The 17,388-nt window shown below is 39.6% G+C and overlaps 3 protein-coding genes across 3 annotated transcripts; 2 read left to right on the top strand and 1 right to left on the bottom strand.

Moving 5' to 3' along the window:
* Positions 1-1,471: 1,471 nt before the first annotated feature.
* LOC136705559 (ladderlectin-like) lies at positions 1,472-3,637 on the top strand. Its single transcript, XM_066679196.1, has 6 exons — positions 1,472-1,532; positions 2,279-2,326; positions 2,466-2,557; positions 2,832-2,957; positions 3,037-3,136; positions 3,570-3,637. The coding sequence occupies exons 1-6, from the start codon at positions 1,472-1,474 to the stop codon at positions 3,635-3,637; spliced, it is 495 nt and encodes a 164-aa protein (XP_066535293.1).
* A 431-nt stretch (positions 3,638-4,068) lies between these two features.
* Positions 4,069-12,430, bottom strand: LOC136705558 (uncharacterized). The gene is made up of 4 exons (XM_066679195.1): positions 12,371-12,430; positions 11,634-11,918; positions 9,457-9,563; positions 4,069-5,836 (listed from the first exon to the last, which is right to left on the bottom strand). Exons 1-4 carry the CDS (start codon positions 12,428-12,430, stop codon positions 4,843-4,845), a joined length of 1,446 nt encoding a protein of 481 aa, XP_066535292.1. The 3' UTR covers positions 4,069-4,842.
* Positions 12,431-14,136: 1,706 nt separating this feature from the next.
* LOC136705557 (ladderlectin-like) lies at positions 14,137-16,668 on the top strand. The gene is made up of 7 exons (XM_066679194.1): positions 14,137-14,158; positions 14,521-14,616; positions 15,286-15,333; positions 15,473-15,564; positions 15,853-15,978; positions 16,058-16,157; positions 16,591-16,668. The coding sequence occupies exons 1-7, from the start codon at positions 14,137-14,139 to the stop codon at positions 16,656-16,658; spliced, it is 552 nt and encodes a 183-aa protein (XP_066535291.1). The 3' UTR covers positions 16,659-16,668.
* The last annotated feature ends 720 nt before the right edge of the window (positions 16,669-17,388 follow it).

Raw genomic sequence — 17,388 nt, 5'->3', positions numbered from 1 at the left:
GATGTAACAACATGCTCTCAGTTTAATGTTAAGAACCATAAGATCGAAACCTGCAGTACAAAGAGAACAGCAAAACTGAACACTTAATGTAAATGTCTCTGAGGGAGAAATGTCTCTCATTGGTAGGTGGCTACTCAAAAGTGTCAACCTGTGAAGGACCCCACCGGGTGTCTTCATGCCTAGTGCCCAGTGATTCCAGGTAGGCTCCGGACCTACCATGACCCTGAACTGGATAAGTGGTTACAGACAACGAATAAATGAGTAGAACAAATTTATAATGTTATTGCATTTATGTGCTTAACTTCTTATTCACCAAGAAGTTTCTGTTTCTCAGTCGGTGGGGACTTTTCAAGGCTTAAGTTAGCATCTCAGAGTTGTATTTGACAGAAATTTTGGAAAATGCTTATTAGATAATTTCTCAGCATTTTCATTTACCATTCTGCCTTAAAATTACAATATGTAAATTTATATTATGGCTATTTTAGTTCACTTTAAAGAGCATTTAATTTGAATTTTAAAAAATAAGCCATGCCTTATCCTCATATCAGCTGCACTGCATTTCTCCCTAAATCTTTGGCCCGTGGTCTACAAATTCTCACATGATCTAACCTGTGAAACTCTCTCATGCTCTAAATTGAAGGCTCATTTTCACATTAAATAATGTACAGTGGTTCTCATGTAAATGTTTCAGTAAATACTTTATAAATACTAATCATACATAGAGTGCTGACACCAGTCACTCTGTTATTCTTTTCCTGGACTTTTGTGCCTCTTCCCTTTCAAACAGATTTCTGTGATAAGGAAATGGACAAAGTCTTTTAGCAAAGTAACTTCACTTATATTACTTCTTATAAGTGATCTTCAATCAGCTGTTAAGTGTCACATTTATCAGTCAAAAAACCCTGATTGCATAATTTCCAGGTTTATGTGCGCCCTGGTTGTAACGTCAGTGCAGGTTATACACTTGTAGTGAGTAATAAGCTGATAAGTGTTGGCGTAGTGCAATGAAATATTCACCTGAAAAAAAAAGAGTTTCCCAGACATCATGGGGCTTAGAGAGTATAAAAGTAAACACATCTCCAACTTTCAGCATCAGAGCTACAAGACCAAGGCTTTGATTTAGAGGTGAGTGTTGAGTTTCTGTTCTTAGGGGTTTGGTATATGCCATTTCACTGCTGTTAATTACTTTATATCTGAAATGTGCATTTAACCTCTACACTGACTCTGTGGAATATTTAAGAAGTCTTTTCTCAGCTGTCACTTTGATACATGCTTGTGCAGTCTTATTACTGTAATGTATCTGAAATTATTTTCACCTCCTCATTCAGTGGAAATTAAAAGGGCCTGGAAGCTTTGGTAAAAAAAAATTAAAATTAATAATTTGCCTTGTTCAGGAGCATGTATCAAAAATATTTTTTTTTACTTTTCTTAGTCAGACAAGTGTTTAGTCATCATCAACTCCACCATCACCATGAACACAGTGATTCTGCTCTGCTTGGTTTGTATCAGCTTTACTCACGGAGCTCCGGCTGGTAAGTAGCCCTTCAAATTTATTATTAAATCATAATCATAGAAACTGTAACAGAATTACAATCAGTACATTTGTAACACATTGTTGATGTTTTTTACAATGTTTAGCTGATGCAGTTTTTCAAAGTGTCTTACAGAATAGATCTGTTGTCAGAAAAACTATCCTAGCAAGTACAAATAGCCCAGAATACAACCCAGATACAGGAATCAGTGCTGATTCCCAGGAAAAACAGAATCACAAAATAAAAATATAATATAATATAAGGGCAGTAAGTGTCATGAATCTGTGCTGATACAGAAACAAAACAACAGAACTAAGACCACCTTTAGTGTAACATTTCTGTTCATTTAAATACTCCGCAAAGAGGTGAGTCTTCAGTCAGTGTTTGAAGACAGTGCTGAGTCCTGAAGCATGTGCTGTAATCTCACAATATAAAACGATTGTCATGTAAAGTCACTGGTCTGATATAGTCAGTCAAGGCTAGTTTATAGACTAATATTTGTGTCTCAATTTAGAAGCAGCGGTTGAGGAGCTTCCAAACGCAGTTCCAGGTTTGTTTCTGGACTTCACTATATCTGTGTTAGAAACAATAATGATTAATGTGGTCTAATTATTGTTTGAACTGTTTTTGTTCTTAGCTTTTGTTTATTCTGAGATTTTGGTTTTGTGTTAACTTCAGTTTCTGAATCTGAAAATATCAGTCTTTGGTGTGTAGATGCTCATGTCTATAATGATACTTTTTTGTAGCTGAATTGGAGCCTGTAATTCAGGATGTGGGCGAGGATGCAGGACCAGGTAAGAAACATTTCAAATACAGGCTGAATGACTCTGTCCATTAGTGGTTTATAGTGTATCATTTAGCAAAGACAGTATATTAATAACCTGTGATAGTTTCATTACAATGTTTAATGATGAATCATTTTCTCTTACACAGCTAACTTTGTGTATTGTCCCACTGGTTGGTTCCAGTATGGCTCTCGCTGTTTTCTGCTGGTCACATCCCGGATGACCTGGTTGAATGCAGAGGTAAGGAGTGTTGTAGTTTCAGATCTGAATCTGCTGCAGATTCACTGGGCAGTTGATTGGAGAAATAAAAAGCGAAAATGTTGGTTAATGTCTTAATATCCGTTGAGGAGGCAATTCCTTGCTCTCTCCATTTCTGCAGCTTCTCTATCAAATGAATTAGTTTCTTATCTAAAGCTCTGGAAAGGTGGTCAGGTTATATCATCAGTGTTCAGTTTCTCTCCATATGTTCTCTAACCCCACTCCCTCTTTCTTCTCTCTCTCTCTCTCTCTCTAGAACCACTGTGTAAGTCTTCAGGGGGCTCTAGCATCTGTGCAGAGTCCAGGAGAACATCATTTCCTGCAGAACTTGGCTAATCTTGGAGGTCAGGCATCTGTATGGATTGGTGCCTACAACTTCCAGGTGATTTCTACATTTCCTTTCAAACTCCTCCTACAGCTGTGACTCTGGTCATTTGTTTAACACAGCCCTCTCTCTGCAGAACCAATGGATGTGGATTGACAGAGCAGGGTTCTTCTACAACAGCTGGCAGTCACTAAGCAGTACGTCCAGCAACCCCTGCGGCTACATGAGAAGCAATGGTAAGATCACTCATCCTGTTACAGTGAGATGGCTTTAGTATGGTACATTGTTGGGGTAACAAGAGCTTCAAATTTGTAAAAGTATTCACACAAAAGGTGACACCTTCAAAAAAAGTATCTGGTGTTGTTTTGAAATACTTTAATATATATTTATATAATATAATCCATACAGGCAATGTCAAGGCACAGGAATGGCTGCAGGCTAGTAGCATATATGTAGTATTATTTATATTTCAGTGGCTGAGCAACCTTTAAGAGGGTCCTGTGACATTACAGATCTCATTCATTTCTGTCAGAGAGCAGTCCAACTTAGATCCATAGTTCCTAATGTTGGCAGAACATCCACTACAGAATGACCCCCAATATTAATTGTCTATTCATTTTATTTAATTGAATTTGTATCATTCCCACCATTTTCCCCCTCTTTTCACAGCTGGCTGGACAAACACAGTGTGTACATCGATATTGCCATTCTTCTGTGTCAAGGTCCCACAGTGCTAAATCACACTATTAAAGGATGAATGATTTTATAAAATTTAGCTCAAAATTACCATTGTATGTTTTAATAAAATGTGTTGTTTTCCTACGTAGACAAATAACTGCTTTATTTCTTTTGAAAACACTGGATAACTCATTGCACTGAAAACATGGCCAGATTTGTGGAAAGTTTGTACTGTGAAAATGTTTATTTGAATAAAGCTGGTCAGGAAGCACTGGAAACTGTAGTACTGTTGTGTTTTTAATATCATTTATGCTAGATGAGGTATAGAGGGGATGTACAGATTAGACTGCAATGCTTTCAGCTTCAACAGCTGTTGAAATGTTCAGACAATAAATTATTGATTTATATTAATGAAAATGTACTGAACTGGAAAATAGACAAACTACAGAATGGCTTGCAAAATCAAGGTACCTTTTATTGCATACATTTGAGGACATTAGTACCTGTAACAGGCACACACAAGACTTCATTATGGGAACTTAAGCATTAATCCAAAGAGTTTACAAAATGCAAAAGAAAAAAATATATATATTGTTCTCTTATTGTGTTTAATTTTTTTACAAGGGCATTTCCTTTCACAGAAAGGACACAGAAAGACAAAAATATTTAATGGAGATGAGAACAGTTGTAGGTGTAGGACTTTGAGTCCTTTTATCTTTAGTCTATGCAATATTTATTGTGCATTAGCCCCCTTTTCTTTTTACAGAATCATTTTCACTTGATTTTCACTCTCTGAAACTCTACAAACTGCAAATTAACACATATATAGGGGTTTTATATTTACTGTGGTTGGTTTCACTGTCAAGCTTACCTGAAAATACATCAAAAGATACAGATTTAATTGGAGATAATGCTACCGCTTTCACTTGTGCACTGTCTGCTACTGACTGTTCTTTATTCGCTGGAGATGCACAAACACATTAAGTACAGCACAGTAAATACAATGGATTGCATAGAACAATGTAATGTCCATTAGAATAATAAAAGTGGGGTGGTCTTTTCCGTATTGTCCACTATTGCTAACCATTAACCAATGTGCCACACTCTCCCCCACAAAATTAAAGGTCCTCTGAAATTTCCAAAAAAAAACAAACAAAAAAAAAACATAAACATACTTCTGCAATGTTCCATGGTCTCCAAAAGTTAACCCCCATGGTAACAGGCTTTGTTACCTGAGTCTCAGTAACCTTACAGTCTCTGTGTACTAAGGCGGGTTGGCCAAGTGAGTCATGCAGGTCTGGATGGTGAGGATGCAGTCTGGTAGGCTGTGGTAAGTCATCATCAGACTCAGAAGAGTCTCTGCTACTACCTGGACTTTCATGCAAGAGTTCTGTTTCTGAAGGTGGAAGGGGCATATCTTCTTCTGCAGAAACATGAAGGGGCATATCTTCTTCTGCAGGAACATGAAGGGGCAAATCCTCTTCTGCAGGAACATGAAGGGGCAAATCCTCTTCTGCAGGAACATGAAGGGGCAAATCCTCTTCTGCAGGAACATGAAGGGGCAAATCCTCTTCTGCAGGAACATGAAGGGGCAAATCCTCTTCTGCAGGAACATGAAGGGGCAAATCCTCTTCTGCAGGAACATGAAGGGGCAAATCCTCTTCAACGGTCCGTTTAGTGCACTGGAATGGCATGGTTGGCTCTGTGGGTCCGATGGTGACCTCTCACTCTCTTCACTGCTAGAGTTCTGCCATCGGGGGTAGGTAATCATGTAGTCCTCCTCAGAGTCAGAGTCCGAGCCTTGTTGCTGTTTGTGGCCTACTAATGACTTGTTCTTCCCAGGGGTGGGTTGATGGGTTTTCTTTGAGGGTGGAAAATAAGTCGCTGTCTCAAGTGGAAGAAAGTCACATGGACTGAGAAGATTTCTGTGAATGACCCGCTGTTTTCCTTTCCCATTTTCAGGTTTGACCTCGTACACAGGACAGTTGTCAACCTTTCTTCCTTTAACAAGGTACACCTGATCCTCCCAGTAAGACTGAATTTTGCCTGGACTCCCTCTTGGCGTGAGATTGCGAATCAGGACCCTGTCGCCAAGTTGGAGGTCTCTCCCATGCACTTTCTTGTCATAGTGATTTTTTCCCCGGGCTGCACATTTGTTGGCTGTTTGTTTCCACACCGTTACATAGTGTTGGTAAGTTCCATTCACCTCATCTGTTTTTAGGTTGAAGAGGAGATCAATAGGAAGGTGAGGAGACCTCCTGAAAAGAAGAAAATAAGGTGAATACCCAGTTGCCTCACTTTTTGTGTAATTGTATGCATGCACAATCTTTGCCATCGACAGTAATGTCCGATTAAACCTTTCAACTTGTCCGTTTCGCCCTGTGAAGGACTGGCCCCCCCTCCAGGGTGTATTCCTGCCTTGCGCCCAATTATTCCAGGTAGGCTCTAGACCCACTGCGACCCTGAACTGGATAAGCGGTTACAGATAATGAATGAATGAATGAATGAACTTGTCCGTTTCCTTGGGGGTGGTAGGGCGTTGTGTGTGAGCCACTGACTCCACCAATTTCCTTTAGTGCAGTCATCAGTTTGTTTTCGAATTCCTTGCCCATGTCATGATGTACTTTACTAGAAAATCCAAACTTCAGTAAAAAAATCTTTGAAAATCTTGTCAACTACAGTTTTTGCAGACTTGTTTTTTGTTGCATAGGCCTGGGCAAATCGGGTGAAATGATACATTATAATTAGGATATTTTCATTTACATGTTTACTTGTCTCCAGATGTAAGAAATCAATCGACACCATTTCAAAGGGATAGGTAGTGTGAATGGTTGTTAGGGGGGTCGTGTCTGTTTATTTGGTTTCTTCCTCTTGAGGCACTCACAGACATTAGTGACAAAGTGTTCCACATCTTTTTGCATTCATGGCCAATAAAAACGGTCCCGAATAAGGGAAAGTATTCTCTCTACCCCCAGATGGCCCATCTGTTGGTGGAGCTCTTTGAAGACCAGGGGCTGAAACACTTTAGGTAGGAGAAGCTGTTCTCCTTTAGATGTCTTGCAGTATAACACTCCATCCCCATCCAGCTGAAGTTACATCCACTGTCTTAAAAGCACTGCAACATCTGGATGCTCTGACTTTAGCACATCGCCGTTTGGGCAATGATTTCCGCGCTTATAATGTAAGGATGCTGTCCTTCCCTTGGGCGGCCTGGATCTGGTGTGGAGTGAGAGACTGACCAAGGTGGCTGCTGCCCTTCTCCAGCAACAGATCTAAGGCATTAATCTGTACCATCCCCACTCCTCGTGCAGGGTTCTCTCTCTCTCAACTACAACACTCTCCATTGAAGCACTAATAACATCTTGGCCCGCCACTTCACTGCACCTCCATGTAGTCAGCAATGTCCAGGGGCATACGTGAGAGGCCGCCAGCATCTGCATTACTCTTCCCAGGATGATATCTGATGGTAAAGTTGAAGTCTGCTAATTGAGCTACCCTCCGGTGTCCTGTAGCATTGAGTTTTGCAGAGGTAAGCACATATGTCAGGGGATTATTGTATGTGTATACCACAAAGGATGGGGCATAGTAAAGATAGTCACAAAAGCGCTCACAGACCGCCCACTTTAGTGCTAAGGACTCAAGCTTCCCTGAGTGCATATGGTAGTTCTTTTCAGGTGGGGTGAGTGTATGGGAACCATAAGCTATTACCCTCATTTTTCCATCCTGCCTCTGATACAAAACTGCACCAAGCCCATCTTGGGATGCATCATAGTGTAACACAAATGGCTGAGTAAAGTCAGGATACCCCAAGACTGTTGGACTGATGAGCAAGTCTATTAGCTGGTTTAGCCTCTCTTGGTGTGTGCTGGCCCACTGAATTGGGATGCGTGAAATGAGGTGACCTTTCCGTAACTTGTCAGCTGATGGACGTTTGTTGGTGCTAGGCTTACTGGTCTCACTGGTGGGGACAGTCAGGAGGTCATATAGTGGATTTGCGATCCGAGAGAAGTTAGGAATGTATGATCTATAATATGAAAGAAACCCTAACATCTTTCTCAAGTCTCCGACTGTGGCTGGTGTTTTTTTTTTTAATGCTTGTACAGGTGCGATGTCAGCCGGATCCATGGTGTAGCCCTCCTGTCACCATCTTTCCAAGGAACCTCACCTTCCGTTTGAACAGCTCACACTTCTTTGGGGTAAGTTTGACTCCATGTTCCTGGTATCGCTTTAATACATATCTTACATGTTCCAGATGGTTTTCAAAACTGTCACTGTGTACTAGGTTGTCATCTAAATATGGTTGACAGATATTGTCCCTGAGGCCAGCCAGGCAGTGCTCCATGCTTCTTTGGAATTCTGCGGAGGCAGAGCTAAGGCCAAAAGGAATTCTCACCCAATTATAAAGACCCCAGGGTGAAATAAATGCTGTCAGTGGGCGACTTTCTTCATCAAGAAAACCCTGGTGATAGGCTTTTCCCGGGTCAAGCACAGAAAAACATAAACTTCCACTGAGTGCATTAAGCATGTCCTGTATTCGAGGGATGGGGTGACGGTCAGGTACTGATTTGCGGTTCAGTTCTCTGTAGTCACAACACAGTCACAAACTTCCATCTTTTTTTCTTACGCAGACCACCGGTGAGGAGTATGGGGATCTGGATGGTGTGATCCACCCCTGAATAAGCAGGTCTTGCAAGTATTCTTTTACTTCCATACTTGACATATGTACTGGACTGGTATCATGCAGCATGATGTGCATTCTGAGAGATGGAATGCAGCCTACATCACCGTCATCAAATAAAAAAGCATGGCACTCCTCTTTAAGCATTTGTCTTACTGTTTTCTGTTGTGTTTTCCGTAAGGTCATTGAGATTCACCAGTGGGTCCCACTCACATGGCTGTACAGTTTTCGTGACTCCCTTGAGAGCATCTTTGGTGTGTAGATCTCTAACATCAGCTTTCTTGGTTCCAGTATTGCTTCTAGGCTGTGTTGCTGGTGTATAGCTGCTTTTCACTGACTGTACGTAGCCTAAAATCTGGTTCGGCTCAAGGAAGGCATTACGTCTAGTTGTGTTAGATACTGAAACTGGCATGTATGTCACCCTTCGGTCTGGGCTTTCACTAGCACTTCATCAAAGATAAGGCCTTCCTGCACTGGTTGGAGGTCATCTGGGGAAAACAACATTTCTTGTGCTTTCCACAATAATTTCGCTTTAAGCTCAATGGCTCTGAACACAAAGTTCTGAGCTGACTCTCTTGGGTCTTGTGAGATGTTGATCAGCTGGTGTTACAACTCAGTGGCACTGTCTACCTTGTAGTGGCTTTGAAGTATGGTATAGAGTGCTCTCATGGTCAGTCCACGTTTGATTTCAAGCATGTCCCTCAATGGCAAGCCTGGGTTTACTGCCCTGATGACAACCTCAATTATTTCAGTCTCTGTATGTCCCTTTTCTAGCCCTACTTCAATTTGCCACACTAAACTGGGGTATGACAGCTTATCTTTCTGGTTGCTTTCACCAATCTGCCCAAAAATGTTGAATTCCCTTCTAAGTGTGACTTCTGGGAATTTTGGGGCTTGTGGTGTTTTAGCTTCCTCCTTCATCTCAGTGTCGCTCTTAAATGTGTGTTTCATTGCTTTGTAACTTCAACTGGCTATGTCCTGCTGTAATTCAGTGATGAATGAAAGTATGTCTTTAAAGAACTGCCTAACTTCTTCCTCCTCCCCCTTTTCCAGGATTTCATCTAGCACCTTTTCGGCCAACCTGACAAGTACTCTGCGGGGCTTGGTGAGGGGATCAACTGCATCGAGGTCACTGCACTTTAGCAACTTGCAGACCTCTATAAGCTGGTCCTTCTCTAACTGCCATAGTAATGCACTTACTCTGTCATGAAGATGATGCTGGCTACTCTCCATGATACTTGCTCATTCTTGGTTCGACTCTGAAAAGACGTGATATTCTTGATTCTATCTTTCTCCTGGTTGGATGGCTCGCCAAAATATGTTAATATGCCTCAAATCAGACGCAAGGTCCAATTTTTTTGTGACATATTTATTGTGACATATTATTTATTGTGTGTGGGGGGGGGGGGGGATGGTGTCTGAAAATACATCAAAAGATACAGATTTAATTGGAGATAATGCTACCGCTTTCACTCGTGCAGTCTGCTACTGACTGTTCTTTACTCGCCTGAGATGCACAAACATATTAATTTACCAATAAATTTACTGGCAGTGAACACTCTGAGCTTAAGAATTTCTAGTTAGATACGCACATTTAAGTCAAGCTGCTTTCCCCCTTTTCTTTTTACAGAAACATTTTCACTTGATTACTCTTAATACAACAGAAACATGCATCATACAAACTTCTATCAGTGTGGATAGTAAAAAAAAAAACAATAAAAGAAACAATATACCTGGACAAGTTTGTGCATAGGGCAGGCTATTCTTTCATGTCAACAACAAAAATAACCTCAAAGAACACTAATTTTCAGATATTATGCTTATAACATGCTTCAGCTTTCTTATACTATTGACTCTACACCACTTTCTGGTTTAGCTTAACATAAGTATTGCCTCATTTTACACCACTTACAGCATTATTTACTGAGCATAGTTCTGTTTTACAGCATTTTAAACGAGGTGGCTTGTTCATGAGAAGTATAAGTTGATAACAAATGTGTTTATGTGCTATCTACAAAGCTAGGCTAATCTAAGAACAGAAGACTTGAACAGAGGACATGAAGCGCCATTTTCTAGAAACAGAGAACAGCGCATTAAACTCGCTGAAACTCTACAAACTGCATATTAACACACGTATAGGGGTTTTATATTTACTGTGGTTGGTTTCACTGTCAAGCTTACCTGAAAATACATCAAAAGGTACAGATTTAATTGGAGATAATGCTTCCGCTTTCACTCATGCACTGACGGTTCTTTACTCCCCTGAGATGCACAAACATATTAATTAGAGCAGTTAGCGCCCCCTTTTGACCTTGTTGAAATGTGTTGAACCACAGTAAATACAATGGATTGCATAGAACAATGTAATATCCATTAGAGTAATAAAAAAAATAAAAGGGGGGTGGTCTTTTCTGTATTGTTCACTATTGTTAATCATTAACCAATGTGGCACACATCGTATATCTGTGTGGGGAAGATCTAAAAAAAAGATTGTATTTAGATTTTTTTGCCTGTGTTTTCTTGCACAGTTCTCTCCATTGATCATATCTGTGCATGAAGAAAATCTGAAGAAATTCCCAACAAACACCCACTACATTCCTCACTCAACACTGACTGCAGCACACACTGTAATCTCTGCTTGTTTCCTTGGATTTTGGGTAAATGTATGAGGTGCAAGGTTTGAGAACAATTTCTGGGATTCAGGGTTTGCATAGTGTAACAAAGGCACAGGTGGTTCAGACAGAGCGGCCAGCACCACATCATAATACACATTAATACAGAAATGCTTTTTGTCTCCTCGAAGATATAAGATATGGCTATATGCTCCATTTCATATTGAACACTGAATGCTGCCTTTCTTTGGTTCGTAGCTCATGTGGTATGATCACGATTATAAGAAACACTGTCACTGAAAAACTCTGGTTCACACACAGACACAACTTCACACAAATCATACAGTCCTTCTGATCTCATAGCAGCAAATTTCTCAACCAACTCTCTGCCCATAGTTTACAAACAGGAGTGTGACTGTGTGTGTGCGCCAATGTTAAAAGGTACAATATCACTGATTAATGTAATAAACATGAAATGGAACAGCCCATTTTGATTAGCATGCAAAGACAAACAACCACAACACACACACACACACACACACACACACACACACACACTGACACACACCCACTCACTCCTAGATAAGAGTCCACTCTGAGCTAAAGCAGCTGACTCCTAAGACAGACTGGCGCAGTTTCCCTTTCACTTCCAAAAGCTGAAATCGGCAGCTCCATCACATTATTGTTCGTGTGAGAGAGTGTAAGGATAACAATGTCCTCCGTCATTGTTTAGTTTTGCTTTTCTCATTCTGTGCTCCCTCACACCACAAACTCAGGCACCTCTTCTGTAGTCAGGTCCAGGGAGAAGTACTTGTTGGTTCCTTTGATGGGGAAAGGGTGCTGGTTGTCCCGGATCCCAGAACACTGTTCTGCAAGTCCCTGATAGCTGCAGCCATCGCTACGGTCCTCAACACAGCCAAATGTGTAGCTATGGGCAGTATCCTGAGAGAGCTCTGCCCACTCCTGGCAATTTCTCTGGTACAAATGAACATCATCCAGAGATTGGCTGTGCCGGTCTGTCAAGCTCTGAGACTTCATGCCAGACACCGTCTGAAAACAAACAGGCATCCAATCAGAATGTAGGAACAAGCTAATTTATTGGCAGAGCAATATTTTTTAATTCAAGACTGTTCCAACAACTTACAATATACTGAGAGGGTGATGCCCTGGCGCCCTGTTCAAGTTGTGTTCCTGCTTCATGCCCAGTGATTCTGGATGAAGCAGTTACAGATTATGAAGAATGAAATACAGCTTCATGTCATTCCCAAAATATTTACTGGTATCCACATACCTTCTGGCTGCGACCTGTTTTATTAAGAGGTGACCTCTGTTCATAAAATACCTCAGTAAGCATTCATTGTTATCTGCAGAATTTGACAGTGGTTGTTACTTAATCTAAACCAGACTATTTCCTGAAGCAGTGACTGTAAGTTATGAGAAATTGTGAAACATAAAAAAGCAAGAACATCTCTCAAACACGTAAGACACCTTATGACACTGACCTGAATTTTATTGTGACTCCGTGCCACTGCCTTCAGGAGGGTGGGGGCAAATATATGCATCCTCTGGGACATGTGAGGCCAACCCACTACTTCTTTATGAACTGAAAGTAACGAAATTACTCATTAAACATTACAGAGAAAACTCACAATGCCCAGGTTTTCCACACCACCTGACATATGCCTCTACAAGATGAGCAGATAATATGTACTCTTATATCTAACCTGAGAGAAGAAGCCAGTTTTACTCACTGAGACTCCCAACCTTAGTATTCACTGGCATCAAAGAGAAATAAATACTTGATTACAATATGATGAACATTATGTTAAATGTTGACTTTCTGTTCTCTGTTCATTATCACAGTAATACATTTCTGGAAAAAGCTATAGAAAAAATTGTCTCTGTCAGAACAATTGATCTGAAAATATGCAAAGTTAAAATTTATGGAACACAACAAATTGCTCGTATACAGTTGGGCCACACAGGATGTAACAACATGCTCTCAGTTTAATGTTAAGAAACATAAGATCGAAACCTGCAGTACAAAGAGAACAGGAAAACTGAACCCTTAATGCAAATGTCTCAAACTTATAATTGTCAACAACAGCACAACAAATTGGGCGATACGGTGGCGCAGCACAAGTGTTGCAGTCACACACCCCCTGGGGTTTTGGGTTCAAGTCCTGCTCCGGGTGACTGTCTGTGAGGAGTCTGGTGTGTTCTCCCCGTGTCCATGTGGGTTTCCTCCAACGGTCCAAAAACACACATTGGTAGGTGGCTACTCAAAAGTGTCAACCTGTGAAGGACCCCACAGGGTGTCTTCCTGCCTTGTGCCCAGTGATTCCAGGTAGGCTCCGGACCCACCGTGACCCTGAACTGGATAAGTGGTTACAGACAACGAATAAATGAGTACAACAAATTTATAATGTTATTACATTTATGTGCTTAACTTCTTATTCACCAAGAAGTTTCTGTTTCTGTTTCTCAGTCGGTGGGGACTTTTCAAGGCAGAAGTTAGCATCTCAGAGTTGTATTTGACTGAAATTTTGGAAAATGCTTATTAGATAATTTCTCAGTATTTTCCACTGGAAGGATGAATCCAAAGTTGGTCTCTTTTTGGAACTTTCCCATCTAACATATTTAGGACATTTTGAACATGCCAGTTATTTATTAATTTATTCATTTACCATTCTGCCTTAAAATTACAATATGTAAATTTATATTATGGCTATTTTAGTTCACTTTAAAGAGCATTTAATTTGAATTTAAAAAATAAGCTTTATCCTCATATCAGCTGCACTGCATTTCTCCCTAAATCTTTGGCCCGTGGTCTACAAATTCTCACATGATCTAATCTGTGAAACTCTCTCATGCTCTAAATTAAAGGCTCATTTCCACATTAAATAATGTACAGTGGTTCTCATGTAAATGTTTCAGTAAATACTTTATAAATACTAATCATACATATAGTGCTGACACCAGTCACTCTGTTATTCTTTTCCTGGACTTTTGTGCCTCTTCCCTTTCAAACAGATTTCTGTGATAAGGAAATGGACAAAGTCTTTCAGCAAAGTAACTTCACTTATATTACTTCTTATAAGTGACCTTCAATCAGCTATTAAGTGTCACATTTATCAGTCAAAAAACCCTGATTGCATAAACTCCAGGTTGTAATGTCAGTGCAGGTTATACACTTGTAGTGAGTAATAAGCTGATAAGTGTTGGCGTAAATTATTCACCTGAAAAAAGAATGTGTTTATTGGACATCATGGGGCTTAGAGAGTATAAAAGTAAACACATCTCCAACTTTCAGCATCAGAGCTACAAGACCAAGGCTTTGATTTAGAGGTGAGTGTTGAGTTTCTGCTCTCAGGTTTTTGGTTTATGCCATTTCACTGCTGTTAATTACTTTATATCTGAAATGTGCATTTAACCTCTACACTGACTCTGTGGTATAATTAAGAAGTCTTTTCTCAGCTGTCACTTTGATACATGCTTGTGCAGTCTTATTACTGTAATGTGTCTGAAATTACTTTCACCTCCTCATTCAGTGGAAATTAAAAGGGCCTGGAAGCTTTGGCAACAAAGGAGCATTGAGCCTTGTTGAGGAGCATGTATCAAAAAATATATTTTTTTTACTTTTCTTATTCAGACAAGTGTTCAGTCATCATCAGCTCCACCATCACCATGAACACAGTGATTCTGCTCTGCTTGGTTTGTATCAGCTTTAGTCATGGAGCTCAGGTTGGTAAGTAGCCCTTCAAATTTATTATTAAATCATAATCTTAGAAGCTGTAACAGAATTACAGTCAGTACATTTGTCACACATTGGTTTCTTTTTTACAATGTTTAGCTGATGCAGTTTTTCAAAGTGTCTTACAGAATAGATCTGTTGTCAGAAAAACTATCCTAGCAAGTACAAATAGCCCAGAATACAACCCAGATACAGGAATCAGTGCTGATTCCCAGGAAAAACAGAATCACAAAATAAAAATATAATATAATATAAGGGCAGTAAGTGTCATGAATCTGTGCTGATACAGAAACAAAACAACAGAACTAAGACCAGAAGTCCTGAAGCATGTGCTGTAATCTCACAATATAAAACGACTGTCATGTAAAGTCACTGGTCTGATATAGTCAGTCAAGGCTAGTTTATAGACTAATATTTGTGTCTCAATTTAGAAGCAGCGGTTGAGGAGCTTCCAAACGCAGTTCCAGGTTTGTTTCTGGACTTCACTATATCTGTGTTAGAAACAATAATGATTAATGTGGTCTAATTATTGTTTGAACTGTTTTTGTTCTTAGCTTTTGTTTATTCTGAGATTTTGGTTTTGTGTTAACTTCAGTTTCTGAATCTGAAAATATCAGTCTTTGGTGTGTAGATGCTCATGTCTATAATGATACTTTTTTGTAGCTGAATTGGAGCCTGTAAATCAGGATGTGGGCGAGGATGCAGGACCAGGTAAGAAACATTTCAAATACAGGCTGAATGACTCTGTCCATTAGTGGTTTATAGTGTATCATTTAGCAAAGACAGTATATTAATAACCTGTGATAGTTTCATTATCATGTTTAATAATGTATGATTTTCTCTTACACAGCTAACATTGTGTATTGTCCCACTGGTTGGTTCCAGTATGGCTCTCGCTGTTTTGTGCTGGTCACATCTCGGATGACCTGGTTGAATGCAGAGGTAAGGAGTGTTGTAGTTTCAGATCTGAATCTGCTGCAGATTCACTGGGCAGTTGATTGGAGAAATAAAAAGGAAAAATGTTGGTTAATGTCTTAATATCCGTTAAGGAAGCAATTCCTTGCTCTCTCCATTTCTGCAGCTTCTCTATCAAATGAATTAGTTTCTTATCTGAAGCTCTGGAAAGGTGGTCAGGTTATATCATCAGTGTTCAGTTTCTCTAAATATGTTCTCTAACCCCACTCCTTCTTTCTTCTGTCTCTGTCAATCTCCCTCTCTCTTTCTCTCTAGAACCACTGTGTAAGTCTTCAGGGGGCTCTAGCATCTGTGCAGAGTCCAGGAGAACATCAGTTCCTGCAGAACTTGGCTAATCTTGGAGGTCAGGCATCTTTATGGATTGGTGCCTACAACTTCCAGGTGATTTCTACATTTCCTTTCAAACTGCTCCTACAGCTGTGACACCGGTCATTTGTTTAACACAGCCCTCTCTCTGCAGAACCAATGGATGTGGATTGACAGAGCAGGGTTCTTCTACAACAGCTGGCAGTCACTAAGCAGTACGTCCAGCAACCCCTGCGGCTACATGAGAAGCAATGGTAAGATCACTCATCCTGTTACAGTGAGATGGCTTTGGTATGGTACATTGTTGGGGTAACAAGAGCTTCAAATTTGTAAAAGTATTCACACAAAAGGTGACACCTTCAAAAAAGTATCTGGTGTTGTTTTGAAATACTTTAATATATATTTATATAATATAATCCATACAGGCAATGTCAAGGCACAGGAATGGCTGCAGGCTAGTAGCATATATGTAGTATTATTTATATTTCAGTGGCTGAGCAACCTTTAAGAGGGTCCTGTGACATTACAGATTTCATTCATTTCTGTCAGAGAGCAGTCCAACTTAGATCCATAGTTCCTAATGTTGGCAGAACATCCACTACAGAATGACCCCAATATTAATGGTCTATTCATTTTATATTTAATTGAATTTGTATCATTCCCACCATTTTCCCCCTCTTTTCACAGCTGGCTGGACAAACACAGTGTGTACATCGACATTGCCATTCTTCTGTGTCAAGGTCCCACAGTGCTAAATCACTAACCTTAATAATCACACTATTAAAGGATGAATGATTTTATAAAATTTAGCTCAAAATTACCATTGTATGTTTGAATAAAATGTGTTGTTTTCCTACGTAGACAAATAACTGCTTTATTTCCTTTGAAAACACTGGATAACTCATTGCACTGAAAACATGGCCAGATTTGTGGAAAGTTTGTACTGTGAAAATGTTTATTTGAATAAAGCTGGTCAGGAAGCACTGGACACTGTAGTACTGTTGTGTTTTTAATATCATTTATGCTAGATGAGGTATAGAGGGGATGTACAGATTAGACTGCAATACTTTCAGCTTCAACAGCTGTTGAAATGTTCAGGCAATAAATTATTGATATATTTAAATGAAAATGTACTGAACTGGAAAATAGACAAACTACAGAATGGCTTGCAAAATCAAGGTACATTTTATTGCATACATTTGAGGACATTAGTACCTGTAACAGGCACACACAAGACTTCATTATGGGAACTTAAGCATTAATTCAAAGAGTTTACAAAATGCAAAAGAAATATATATATATATATATATATATATATATATATATATATATATATATATATATATATATATATATATATATATGGTTCTCTTATTGTTTTTAATTTTTTTACAAGGGCATTTCCTTTCACAGAAAGGACCGTTACTAACTGCAGACAAAAATATTTAATGGAGATGAGAAGAGTTGTAGATGTAGGACTTTAAT

This window comes from Hoplias malabaricus, chromosome 8 (genome assembly GCF_029633855.1).
Source record: "Hoplias malabaricus isolate fHopMal1 chromosome 8, fHopMal1.hap1, whole genome shotgun sequence".
NCBI lineage: Eukaryota > Metazoa > Chordata > Actinopteri > Characiformes > Erythrinidae > Hoplias > Hoplias malabaricus.
This window is presented reverse-complemented; position numbering and strand designations above follow the sequence as displayed.